Source organism: Rhinatrema bivittatum, chromosome 3 (genome assembly GCF_901001135.1).
Source record: "Rhinatrema bivittatum chromosome 3, aRhiBiv1.1, whole genome shotgun sequence".
Classification (NCBI taxonomy): Eukaryota; Metazoa; Chordata; class Amphibia; order Gymnophiona; family Rhinatrematidae; genus Rhinatrema; species Rhinatrema bivittatum.
The window spans coordinates 578,349,386-578,363,392 of record NC_042617.1 but is presented as its reverse complement, the minus strand read 5'-3'; the positions used below and the strand labels follow the sequence as shown (position 1 = coordinate 578,363,392).

Here is a 14,007-nt window from a genome sequence, read left to right as displayed (position 1 = left end):
TGCAAAGCACGACACTGGGGGGTCGGAAGCAGAAGGCGAGGACGCAGCATGAGCCATTACAGTACAGTTGCAAGATTGCACCAGGGAGAGGGGAACAGAATTGGCAGAAAAATAGGAGGGCCACTGCCACTGTTGCTGCTCGTACTACCATTGTTCATATTTCAGTACTCATCTTCCACAGTGATGAGGAACATAGGAAATGCCATGCTGGGTCAGACCAAGGTCCAGCATCCCGTCTGGGTCATAAGTACCTAGCAGATTTATTTATTTATTTAAGAGTTTTTATACCGTCATTAAGAAATACACCATCATAACGGTTTACAGATGGGCACCTATAACAAAGTAAATATAGTTCATAAATAACATGGGTGGTGCCGTTAGAAATCGGTAACATATAAGAGTTTATATCAAGCGACATTGATTGTGGTTGGGTGTTTTATAGAGGTTCATCTTACTGGTTGTCTACAGTTAAAATAAGTTGAAACTAATTCTATTGAGCGCTGGAATTAAGGCGCTGGGTGCTTTGAGCCACTTAACCTTAAATTGTTCTCTTTAGTTGCCTGTGTCGTTCTCCTTTTTGAAGGCTTTTTTGAAGAGCCAGGTTTTGAGTTGTGTTTTGAAAAATTTATGATTGCTCTGAAGTCTGAGGTCAAGGGGCATGGAGTTCCATAATGTGGGACCGGCTAGAGATAAAGCACGTTCCCTCACCTGGGTAAGTCTTGCTGTTTTTACAGATGGAATAGGTAGGAGTGCTCTGTTTGCTGACCTTAAATTTCTGTGTGGGACGTGTACTTTAAGTGCGGTGTTAAGCCACTCTGCTTTTTCATCATGGATGAGTTTGTGTAATAGGCACAGTGCTTTGAATTGAAGTAGACCTATTTCCTGTTACTCGGTCCCTGGGATAGTAATACCTTACTTTAATCTACCCGGCTGCTAATGTTTTATGGACTTTTCCTCTGGGAACTTATCTAACCATCTTTTAAGCCCTGCTGTGCTAGTCACCTTGTCCTCTGGCAACAGATTTCACAGCTTGATTGTACACAGAATAAAAAAAAAAAATACTTTCTTTGATTTGCTGGTTGTCAATTTCATGGAACCTTCCCTTGTTTCATTATTTGAAAGAGTAAATAACATTCTTTATCTGTCCCGTCCCACTCAAACTTCTATAAATTTCCATCATGTCCCTTCTCAACCGTCTCTTTCCCAAGTTGAACAGAACTAACTGCGTAGCCACTTACCAAAGGGGAGTCATTCCATTCTCTTTATTATTTCTGTGGCCCTCCTCTGCACCTTTTCTAGTTCCACTGACTTTTTTCTTTTTTTTTAGGTACTGCATACAATCCCCACGATGCAATCGCACCATGGATTGCTATAGATGATTCTCCCTTCCAGTTCAGATCATTCGGAACATTCTATTTGCTTTTTTGACAGCTGTCGCACACTGAGCCGAGGATGCTGTCCACAAGAGCTTCATGGTCCTTTTTCCTGGGAGGTGACTCCCAATACAGAGCTCAGCATTGCAGTTGAGCTTATTTTTCCCTATGTGCATCATTTTGCACTTTTCCACATAAAATTTCTTTCATTCAGTTGGCACAATCTCTTAATCTCACAAGGTCCTTCCGCAGTTCCTTACAATCTACTGCTGCTTTAACAGCTTTGAATAATTTCAAGTCACCTGCAAAATTTGATCCACAAGGAACAGTAAATTCTGCGGTAAGGGCTGGATTTTACGACCCTTACTGCAAAATCACAGTAGTCCAGAGGCCCTGCTCGATTCTCCAGGACCCATGAAACATAACCCCATCTCCTCAGTCATTTGGCAACCAACTCCCCCCGCCCTTGCCCATAACCCTCCATCCTCTCCATCACAAAACCCTGCCGCCTTCCCCACTTCCTCTTTCCTTTACCAACCACCCAGACTCTCTTAACAATTCACTCCTCCCCATCCCTGCCAGCGCTGATCGCTGTGTCAAGAAGGAGAACTCCTTCCTCTGTCGTCCAGTCCAGATTGTGCTTTCAAGCACACCGGGATGTCTGGCGCCATTTAAAGCGATAATTGGGCACAGGCGTCTCCTCCTTCTCTTCTTGTCAATGAGCAAGGAAGGGGGTGGGGGTGGAGAAGGGGGGGATTGAAAGCAGCACCATGGGACAGCCACACGCTGCCTTTGGCGACAGACCAGACCTGGCTGGAACCAGCTCCCTGGTGGCCCATGGCAATTCCACAGGGAGCAAGATAATTCTGCACAAGGGGGTAGATTGTGTGGCCCTTTCTGCAGCCACAGACTTATGAGAGAGACCAGGGCCCTGTCCATGATTAGATCGCAAATGATTCTAACAGGAACTCCCGTGCAGTAGGGAAAATACTTACGCCAACATTATGCTTGTAAATTACATTTGCTCCCTCCAATGCAATCTTCCTCAAATTCAAATGGCATCTTGTTCGAAAAACACAGACCACATTTGTGATTAAAATGTCCAATGCTACATCACTGTCCGCATCCATTGAGGTGGCTGATGCTCAGCTTCTCTCACAGAACACCATGAAGATTATATCCTACAAAGAAGGTGACAAAAATATATTATTTACATCTCAAATGTTGGTGTATGATATGTATTGAGTCTACCTTTATTATTACACAAAGCAGTGCTCTGCAATGGGACTGTTCTCATTCAAACACAAGAGTGCAGAGAGAAGTTTAGTCCAAACCACAAGGTAATTCAAAAAAGCTCTAAGGAGCATAAAGTTTTTATTCTTTTTTCAAAGCGGCAACTCCACTGACTTGCAATCACACCACAGTTAGACCGCGTCCCCCGACACGGTCCCGTGTTTCGCCAAGGGCTGCATCGGGGGGGAGCAACAGAGTTATCAAAGGCACTGTAAATAAACATACAAAGGTTAGGACAGAGCTGCAATATGCCGACACATTAATTCTATTACAATTTCATCGCATACCTGAATGCAGAACAGTTTCAAATTGGCAGGGAGCGTCCATCTTGAACTGCAGACAGGTATTTAAACCTACCGGAGTGAGCGCGAAACTCAGGTTGACAGGTCACATGGTCACGAGGGGCCAATCACAGTGGCCCCTTCCTGAGGCGCAACTAGCAGTGCAAACAGCAAGTCATCTCTGGTGACCCCACACTCTTTATGTGAACAGATGCCATTCGAGTTCCCGGTTAAGCCCTTTCGGGGCTACTGTGTCAAGCGGAAAATCCACCTCTGCTCAATTCTACCCAGCTGCTCATTATAGTTTCCACCGCGAGAGACGGGGGACAACCTCAATAATGAAAAGACTAAGTCGGAAAGAGAGTGTGAATGTTGAGCCCAGTGTGTTACTAGGGGTTCATTTTCGCGAGAATTACATATTTGAGCAGTGCTCAATAATGCGTGTTTTTATCATTCTGGTGGTTTTTCCCACATAAATTAAGGGGCAAGGGCAAATAATAGTATAAATCACCCCTCTTGAAGTACAGTCCGAGGAAGCCCGAAGTGGAAAAACCTCTTGTGTGATCGGATGTATAAAAGATGTACAGGGTACAGTGTGTTGACACATATACAACGCCCACAGGGCTGATGTCCAATTGAGGATGAGAAGCCCCCAATTCCGACTGTAAGTCCGCATGAATCAATCTATCCCGGAGGTTACGGCCCCTGCGATAAGTAAACCTGAGTGGACCTTGAAAAGACGATTCAGAGAGAGGGACTGCCAGTGTCTACGAATAATGCTCGTGACCTGACGGCTCAAGATAGAAAAAGGTAGGATACAATTATTAATACTCTCAGATGACTCAGGACGTGGGAGAAATAGCAGATCCCGATTCGCAAACAGGGCCCGTTTAAAGGCTTTCTTTATTACTAAAGAGGGGTAACCCCTTGACAAAAACCTCCCCGTCATTGATTTGGCCTGGGATAGAAATTCCACCCGGGTTGTGCAGAGTCTGCGCAAACGCAGGAATTGCCCAGTAGGGATATTGTGGCGTGAGTTACGCGGGTGACAGCTCTGGAATGAAAGCAAAGTATTGCGATCAGTGTCTTTTCGGTAGATCGTGGTGGTAAACTGGTTTTCGTGAACTGATATCAGTATATCCAAAAAAGGAATTTGGCGTGGGTGTATTGCAAAATTAAACTGTATATTCGGGTCACAGGAATTAAGCCAGTCAAAGAAAAGAAAAAACTGTATATCGTGCCTTGCCATATTAAAAAAATATCGTCAATAGTCTTTTTCATTATTGAGGTTGTCCCCCGTTCTCCTCGCGGTGGAAACTATAATGAGCAGCTGGGGTAGAATTGAGCAGAGGTGGATTTTCCGTCTTGACACAGTAGCCCCGAAAGGGCTTAACCGGGAACTCGAATGGTATCTGTTCACATAAAGAGTGTGGGGTCATCAGAGATGACTTGCTGTTTGCACTGCTAGTTGCGCCTCAGGAACGGGGGCCACTGTGATTGGCCCCTCGTGACCATGTGACCTGTCAACCTGAGTTTCGCGCTCACTCCGGTAGGTTTAAATACCTGTCTGCAGTTAAGATGGACGCGCTCCCTGCCAATTTTGAAACTGTTCTGCATTCAGGTATGCGATGAAATTGTAATAGAATTAATGTGTCGGCATATTGCAGCTCTATGTCCTAACCTTTGTATGTTTATTTACAGTGCCTTTGATAACTCTGTTGCTCCCCCCCGATGCAGCCCTTGGCGAAACACGGGACCGTGTCGGGGGACGCGGTCTAAATTGTGGTGTGATTGCAAGTCAGTGGAGTTGCCGCTTGTGAAAAAAGAATAAAAACGTTATGCTCCTTAGAGCTTTTTTGAATTACCTTGTGGTTTGGACTAAACTTCTCTCTGCACTCTTGTGTTTGGATATTATTGAAGTGCAGGATCTCTGCTCTGTGGTGTTTTTGGGACTGTTCTCATTCACCCACAGACTGGGATTCACTGGTGCTCCAGCTGTGTGAAGGAGTTGGGCAACTCTGTAAACAGGCAATGGATCACTCACAGCCCAACAGGATGCAGAAGAGCAAGCCTTCTCCTTCCCAACTGCTAAAACCCAACTAATCTTAAACAAGACTACTTGCCCCAGTTCAAGACAATAAGACGTTCCATTCCACCTAATAAGAAATTTGATTGCAGATGTTTTGGGTTTTTATTACAAGTCTGGAGAAAAGGGATGGTGTTTGCAATCCTTTCATCAAATGGACAACTATTGTGTATGTGAAGATCAAGTACAGTATACAGTATTGCAACAGGAAAGGAGAATGGGTCATTATGGAGCAGAAGCATAGAGCGTAACAAAGTACTGCAAGGCTAATCTTGTTATACCAAATGAAATCAGTGTTAAATACATTACAGAAAGGTAGTTAAAAGTCTATCAAAAAGGAAGCCGCTCACAAGAAGTACTGTGAACATTTAAGGGACCTGGCTAACACAGAACCGAAGGATAGGTATATTCTAAAACAGCCCTCAAGAATCTGGCTTGCAAACTTGGTAAATGTAGGTAGCCTTAACAGCTTTGCTGGCAGGACGATAGGAAGTTGATGGAAAGTGGAAGTTGCTATCAAGGGGGCCGATGTACTGTGCGTGCAAAAAAAATGTGCGACAACCTGGACAGACATTTTTTGAACACACCCACATCCCCCTCTTGCGCGCTCGATCTAATATTAAAATGCGCTGCTGCACTAAAAGGGACATGCAAAGGATAATTTGCATGTCCCTAGCGCGTCCATGCCATCAAGCGCCCAGGAGAAGTGGCTGTGCGCAGATTAGACACTTAATTTTCTGAGAGCCCATTTTCCTAACCAGTGTACAGCCACAGGTTAGGAAAATAGACGCTCGTAGATCGAGTTTCCCTTTCCTAACCTGAAGGCTGTCAAGTTTGTTTTCTTTTTCCTTGCAGCTTTCTGTAGTTCCTCCTGCTTAGTATCGCAATAATATTAAGTAGGAGAAACCGAAAAAAAAACCCAAACTTGTTTTTTTTTGCTCTTCTGAGCATATAGCTTGGGGTGCCTCAAAACTTAATGCCAGCTCTGGGCTGGCGTTAATTTTTGAGCGTTAAAATGTGTGCGTCAAGTACACAGTTTTGGGTGGGGTTTTTTTAGATTGAGGGTACTAGCTAAAAGTCTCATCAACATGCATTTGTATGAGATGAGCGCTATTAGTTTCACGGGGGGAGAGGGGGTACGTGTTATGGACATGTTAATCCCCTTATAGCATAAGGGGATTAACACACATCCAAAAGCTGAGTCCAACCATGGGTTAAACACTGTGCTCGGCTGAGTGCACTGTATTGCATTGGCCCCAAGGTACTTTTTATTTAAAAAAAAAAAGTCCCCCACCCACACACTGCTATTGAGCCAGGACAATCCCATATCACCAGCAATACTGATAAGGAAGGGTCAGTTGTGGACTCCCATGCAGAGAAAGAAGAAAAGGCCAGATGAAAGGAAAGGAGGCTGGAGAAAGCAGAGTTGCTTACCTGTAACAAGTGTTCTCTGAGGACAGCAGGATGGTAGTTTCTCACACACATGGGTGACATCATTGGATGGAACCCTGCCTGGAACTTTGATCTCAAAGATTCTAGGACTCTCAAACATGCCCTACTGAGCATGTGCACCTGAAGAGATTAGGAGAAGAGGACTGCTGAAGGGGTATATGATAGAGGTGTTTCAAGATCATGAGAGGTCTTGAACGAGTAGATGTGACTCGGTTTTATTTACACTTTCGAATAATAGAAGGACTAGGGGGCACGCCATGAAGTTAGCAAGTAGCACATTTAAGACTAATCGGAGAAAATTTCTTTTTCACTCAACGCACAATAAAGCTCTGGAATTTGTTGCCAGAGGATGTGGTTAGTGCAATTAGTGTAGCTGGGTTCAAAAAAGGTTTGGATAAGTTCTTGGAGGAGAAGTCCATTAACGGCTATTAATCAAGTTTACTTAGGGAATAGCCACTGCTATTAATTGCAATCAGTAGCATGGGATCTTCTTAGTGTTTGGGTAATTGCCAGGTTCTTGTGGCCTGGTTTGGCCTCTGTTCTGGAAACAGGATGCTGGGCTTGATGGACCCTTGGTCTGACCCAGTATATGGCATGTTTCTTATGTTCTTAGTTATCACCCTGCCCCCTAGGCAGATCCCTCAGTCCATGATATAGCTAATATATGGAAAAACCAACTCGTAGGTGGGTAGCAGCCAACCTAAAAACGGGTCTAGGCGGGAAAAGTGCTTTAGTTTTGTAGAACCCAGCTAAGGACAGATACAAATACCTCTGATGCATAAGCAGAGGCGCCTAAGGCAGGGGCCTGATACAAAGTCCCAGCAAGAAGCATTCTTTGCCGCATGGGACTATTACAGAGAGGGTTTGGGATCAGTAAACCCCGACAAGCAAAGTAGATCTAAAATACTCTTGTATCCAGGAAAAGGCCTAGAAAATCAACCAAGAGAAGAACTCTTGGACGTAGACCGCACAGTTTCCTTCGGTGTCACAGACTATGGCCATCCTTGGTGGTGGGTGGCGTTGCCCCTTTTTTCATACTCACAGTACCTGACAATGCTCCAAAAGGCTTACTGCAGTCCTGAATTGGGGCCATGAATGGCTCACCACCCTTTTCTTCACATAAGGGCATAAAGGAAGCCCATGGTGCCCTGCATCATCCAACTACATCCACCGGTACCCACAGTGGCAACTGCAACCCCAGTGCAATGGATCGCATTTATGGCGCCAACAACGCCATGCCCAGGGTTCCAACAGCACTGCAGACATCCGGCATACTCAAAACATGCAGAGTCATCGATGGTGCCCCAGGTTCCAGCAGACAGACAGGGCGGTCTCCATGGTATACATACCGACCAAAGGTGCTGATGTCTAGAGAACACCACAGGCCAAAAATGAAGACTGGTGCTTAAAGGCATCGATGGTTCAGTGGTACTGATGCCTGAGTTACCCAAAGGAAGGAACCCTGTGGCACCAACATGCCACCAGAAATCCCATAGCATGACATATCAGTATCCAAACTAAATGGTGAAGGCTGACGTCCTTGATGGCTCCCCTCAACTCAGCTAAGCGCCTGACGGCATCGATGCTATCGGCAAAGAGTGCATGCCAGTGCCTATGGCTGACACTAGCCTGCACAGCAACTCTGGCGCTCAGCAGCTCTGATGGTGCTCGAAGCCCCACAGGGTCTCTGATGCCTCACGATGCCAGCGCCTTTGGGGAGTATCAGCACCCACAGCATCCGACAGTATTACGCCATTGATGGCCACCACAATGTCCCTCGGTGTCCTTTCTGGACACCGCCAAGGGGATCTCTGTACACCCAAATCTTGATAGCCTCAAGGGCACCGAACCATGGTGCACCCTGGATGTCTTGGCACTGTGGCTCCCCCAGGCCCAAAGCCCGTCGGCAGAAGGCTTCTATGATGCTCCAGGAATCTTAGGACCCCCGTGCCACAGCGGTAGATGGTTTCCAGGAAGAATATAAGCTCGACAGCGATCTTGATGCTCCCTGGTGTCTATGGTGCTTGACCCTGTTGAGAGTAGACACGAATAGAAACACTGCAAACATGCCCAATAGCCTCCATGATGCTCGATGGCATGGAGGGTGGCCATGCACCTCAATGGAATTGAGGGCAGCCCCAATGGCGTCAAGGGTGACCATGGCGCTCGAGAGCAGTCCCGACTCCCAACGCAGTCCAGACCATGACACCAGAACCTGATGCCTTCCTCCAGTGCATCGAGTCCCCATGTCACTTGATGGCATTTATGGTGCCTGCCAATGCCTACAGTACCCAAGGCCCAGCCAGGACAATTGACAGCATGCGTGGTGCTCAATGGTGCCGATGGTCAATGGCCCTTATGGTGTCAAGGGTGGTCACGCACCTTGAATGCATCAAGAGAATCCCAGCACCTCGATGGTGTCAAGGTTGACCATGGTGCTCAATGGCAGACCTGGTGCCCGATGTGATCATGACATCAATGTGTCAGACCCGGGCAATCATTAGCACAGCAACTCTGCTTGCACAGGCTTGTTCACTCTTTTTCACAAGGAGACTGCATTGCCATCACCAGCAAGCAGGAGGGGAGGCTACGTTGTTCAGGGCTCCTGCCTTTGGAGACTAGTTCCTTAGAACATGGGGAGGATGAGATCTGTCCCTCAAAGGAACGGTGTGGTCTTCGATCGCTTCACAGTCTACACCTCCATCAATGCCGATCCATTGGTGAAGTGACATGGAACTCCTGCCTGGGTAGAATTCAAGCGAGTCCCCAGGCTCCATGGATCATGCATGGACTGCATTCTGTCAGTCCTGCTAGCACCAAAGGTACCAAAAGCAGACAAAGCAAGGAGGGAACACAGAAATTAACTTCAGATGCAGTGCTTTTTTTTTTTTTTTAATTAAGGAATAGAATCAGACTCTGCCAGGCTACAGAGAAACAAAGACCTGCCATGTGGTTGGCAGAAAGTTGAAAGGAAAATAAAATAAATAAATAAATAAAAACTACCTAAGGTAAAAGTAATAGAAAAACAGCTTCAGTTATAGACAAAAAAAATCACAATAAAAACTGAGGAGAGAGCAAAGATGAATGCCGTGACAATACAGTTCCCGCAATCAAACGGCTCTGTCTGTGTGTGTGTGTGTGGGGGGGAAGAGACTGAGGGACTCTCCTAGGGAACAAAGTGATAACTACAGCTGCACATGCTCAGTAGGGCATGCTTGAAAGCTCTAGAATCTTCGAGATCAAAGATCTGGGCCAGGCTCCATCCGATGTCACCCATGCGTGAGGACTGCCACCCTGCCTGTCCTGGGAGAAAAGGAAGGGAAGGGGAGCAAAAAGAAATAGAATTAATTTGAAAAATAAGGGGGCAGAGAGGTGGGGGGGGGAGGTGCAAGAGATGGAGAGTTGCATAGTGGTGCAGGTTTGACATACTAGTAAAGTCTGAACTGCTGCAGGTATACGGTGGAAGTCTTCAGGACTGTTTTAAAAATATATACATTTATTACCTGCCTTTAAAGTATGAGAATTACCCAAAGCTGGTGACGGCATATTAGAAAAGCAGCAAATAGAGGTTATTTGCAGCTTTACAATAAAAAGATATAAATCAAATTTGAATAGCAGCAAAAATCACATTACAACTAAACAATATAAAGGTGCACCTTTAAGACTGACTTTAAATAGATCAACAATGACAAACTATGGTCCACCAGCAACACAGTAGTTATACTAGTGATAAACTCAAGAACAAACAGCATAGCAAAACACTTGTTTCTAGGAACACTGTTAAAGCATTTGAGGTGATGCCGACAGCTCCTCATAGTCAGTTTAGCAGCTTTGGGTTCTGGGTCTGGCATTAAATACAGAAGATTTGCTTTCTGAAACGGGAGTAATCATGTATTTGTTGGAGCTCTTCTGGAAGGCAGTTCCAGAGGGCAGGAGCTGTTCACACTGAGGATCTTTTGCAAGTATTTGCACTTTTGCTGACTTATAAAGGACACTTAGTGACCCAACTGGCTGCAAATGACACAAACTGTAAGGAGAATAAGCATAACATCTGTCCACAGCAGAACAACCAAACTGTTACACCAATCAATTTATGTCTGGAAAACGTTCAAGTCTATGCAAAATGGTCTGTTTTGTCATTTATTTCAACAGTTTGTTCAAAAAGTCAATCCTCTGGTAGTTGACAGCCTACGCAAATGCAAGTCCACTCATAACAGACAGAACGCTGCTGCCCGTCTGATTACTTATATAAACTTCTAATAATGTAAAACCAATACTGCTTAAGAATCATCTGCTTTCTAATTCAAATTAATCCAATCAGAAAGGCCCTAAGTCTAAAACATTTGCAACTGCAAATTGCTTTCAAAATGCCCAATAGATCTCACATGGTTCTCTTTTACAGCACTTAGTTTTGAAATTATTCAGTGCAACAAAAATATATGAAAATTTACTTTTGAGTAAAGCTGCGGCGTGTATTCTGGCAAGAAACCATTAACTTTAATACGGTAATTTTAACAAAATGTGATATACCAGCAACAAACCAGAGCTGTTCCCCTTTCATAAAACATGGATTTGTATTTGTAACCCATCAATGCCAGGGCTCTTTTTGTGGTATTTATGTAACTGGATTTAAGAGTAGGCCAGAAGCTGTTCTCCTTACAATAGTTAATGTAAAGCTGTTTCTCACTGATTGTTCGCAGAGACGGAAGCTGAGGCTCGGTGAAACAAGCAAGGAAAAAAAGACACTTCAGCAATGTTTTGACGGCTCTGTGTCACCGACATATAAATTTGTTTCTCTCTGGCCAGTGGAATAATATTTTAAGTACAATACAATGTCTGTGTTGCTTCTTTAGTCCATGCAGCTTGTCCTCTAATGTAGGGGGTCCCGAGAGCTGGAAGCGGCCTCTGGCACCAGTAGCAGAAAGAGCCTCTCCGGCTTGCAGTGGCGGCAGCGGGAGCGCATTCCACCTCTACTATTTGCTCAGATAGGTGAAGTCAGACGTGGAAGTGGCAACGTCACATGGGCTGGGCCTGCCAGTGCAAGGCCATCGCTGATCGGCTGCGTTGCGTATTGCTGGCATCGGTGCTGCTTGTGCAGGGCATGGTCATCACACCTTAAGGATGCACAGAGTACAGAAATCCTCATTACACTCAGCCTTAGTATCTGGGTTAAATCTCCTTGGGGTAGGAGTCTCCTGAGCAGCTGTTTTAATCTTATAACTATTTATTAAAAATGTATAAACCGCCTATCAACATTTCTAGGCGGTTTCCAGAATAACACTCATAATCAATAAAAAGAATCTTTACACTTAGGTTCACTCTCTAGATTTTTTACTGTTACTTCTGTTTTTCATTTATTATTATTTACTGTAAAGTTACTAAGTTCTTTGTAATGTTTCCCCAAATGTTATATGTAAACCGATGTGATGTCCTTCGAATGTCGGTATAAAAAAAGCTTCAAAATAAATAAATAAACAAATAAAATTTAGACATAAAACAGGTTAAAAGCAAACTATACAACAAAATCAAAAAGAAACATCAATTGATACATTTTAAAAAAGTAAAAATAAAAATAAAACCTGCTATAATAAAACTGCCAGAATTGCTGTATCCTAACTGCACTTAATCAGCTTAATAGCTTTCAACATTTTTCTAAATGCATTGGCTAAAACCCCCTTTCAAGTCCTGCAGCAAGGCATTCCATAACATAGGGCACTGCATATAAATCGGATGTTCTTGTGTTTCAAGCCGCACAATTTTAAAGGCCAAGAAGGTCTGAGAGGAGACCTAGATGTTCTAGTTGGTTGGTACAATTTAAGAGCTGCGTTAAAACTTGAAGGGGAAAAACTAATGTGGTGAGATTGTTTCTTTGATCCATCTAGTTAGTGTGGCTTTGCAAACCGCTTCTCCCTTCCATGGTCTACCAAACAGCATGAACAACCTATCAGATTTCACAAAAGGGGTTCATTGCCTTTTGGTATCTTAATAAAACACGACGCACACTTTTTGTCTTTATCCCTACCAGGGCTGGATTTAAGATTTTAATATTCACAGGCATAGAATCAAAGGTGGAAGATTTTGCCCCCAGCCCTGATTTCTATACACCTTTCTCCTAAAGGCTGGTAGTGACACAGTGATTCAGGTAGAAGGGAGATTCCACCTTCGGAAGGAATGAGAGCACTGGGTGGACGGTGACTGCCTGCAGAAAAATCACTAAACAAGGTTCTCTGCATGAGTGCGCCTGTAATTCTGAAATGCATCTGGCAGAGCAGACTGCTACCAGAGAGGTAGCTTTTAAATGACAGATCTTTTACAGATGCTTTCTTCAGGGGATCAAAGGGTGCTGCTACGAGTGCTCTAAGAACTACGTTAAGGTCTCACTGAGGAACACTCGATCTGAAGCGTGGTCATATGCACTGCACCCCTTCTAAAAAGCAGTGCGGCTACCTGGGCGCCTTTGATGTGGCCCCTATAGGAGGATATGACTGCCACTTGCACCCTCAGCAAAACAAGGGCTAAGCCTTTGTCTGAGCCCTTCTGCAAAAAGTCTAGGATTCATGGGATGTCAGACTTCCATGGCAGTAAGCTTCAAATAGCCTCCAAACTCGAATATAGGCTAACAATGTTGAATTAACTCTACCATGATGAAGTACTGCCTGGGAATAAATAACTCCTGCCTCACAGCCATACCCTTCCAAGGGCCAGGCTGAAAGACAAAATGGAGATGGTAGTGGACCCTGCCACAGTAACCTCATTTTGAGGCATTGCAGGGAGGTCCCCACTAGAAGCCTTACAAGGTTTGCATATTAAGGCCTTCTAAGCCAATCCAGGACTGCCAGTATCACATTATTACCTTGTCAATCACGGGGCCACAATGGGAATACATACAGAAGCATACCCTTTGATCAAGGTTGGATTAGGGCATCTATCACACTGAATCCTGGCTCTGTCTACCAGCTGAAGAACTTTCCTGCTTTGGTGTTCTCCCCAGTTGCCATTAAATCCATGGCCACAAGTCCCCATCTTTACATGGACATCTGGACGGCCTGCATTGTACCTGAAGATTGACAGTTGGCCATTTAACACCGATATTTAAAAAGGGCTGCAGGGATGATCTGGGAAACTATAGACCGGTGAGCCTGACTTCAGTGCTGGGAAAAATCATGGAAACTGTTATAAAGAATAAAATCACAAAACATTTATATAGACATGGTTTAATAGACACAGCCAGCATGGACTTACCCAAGGGACGTCTTGCCTCACAAATCTCCAACATCTTTTTTGAAGGGGTGAATAAATATGTGGACAAAGGTGAACCGACAGATGTGGTGTATTTGGATTTGCAGAAGGCGTTCAATAAAGTCCCGCATAAGAGGCTTCTAAGAAAACTAAAAAGTCATGGGATACGAGGCAATATCTTTTTGTGGATTGCAAGCTGGTTAAAACACAGGAAACAGAGAGTAGGATTAAATGCTCTGTTTACATTGTGGAAAAAGGTAAACAGTGGAGTGCCTCAGGGATC

General features: G+C 44.6%; 1 protein-coding gene across 1 annotated transcript in view; it reads right to left on the bottom strand.

The window, feature by feature from the left end:
• The window catches only part of TBPL1 (TATA-box binding protein like 1), a 74,485-nt gene extending 63,447 nt beyond the window's left edge, over nucleotides 1-11,038 (bottom strand). Inside the window, 2 exon segments of the mRNA XM_029596605.1 lie at nucleotides 2,369-2,554; nucleotides 11,016-11,038. Of these exon segments, the coding sequence (XP_029452465.1) occupies nucleotides 2,369-2,503 (135 nt within the window). The 5' untranslated portion in view covers nucleotides 2,504-2,554; nucleotides 11,016-11,038.
• Between the last annotated feature and the right edge of the window lie 2,969 nt (nucleotides 11,039-14,007).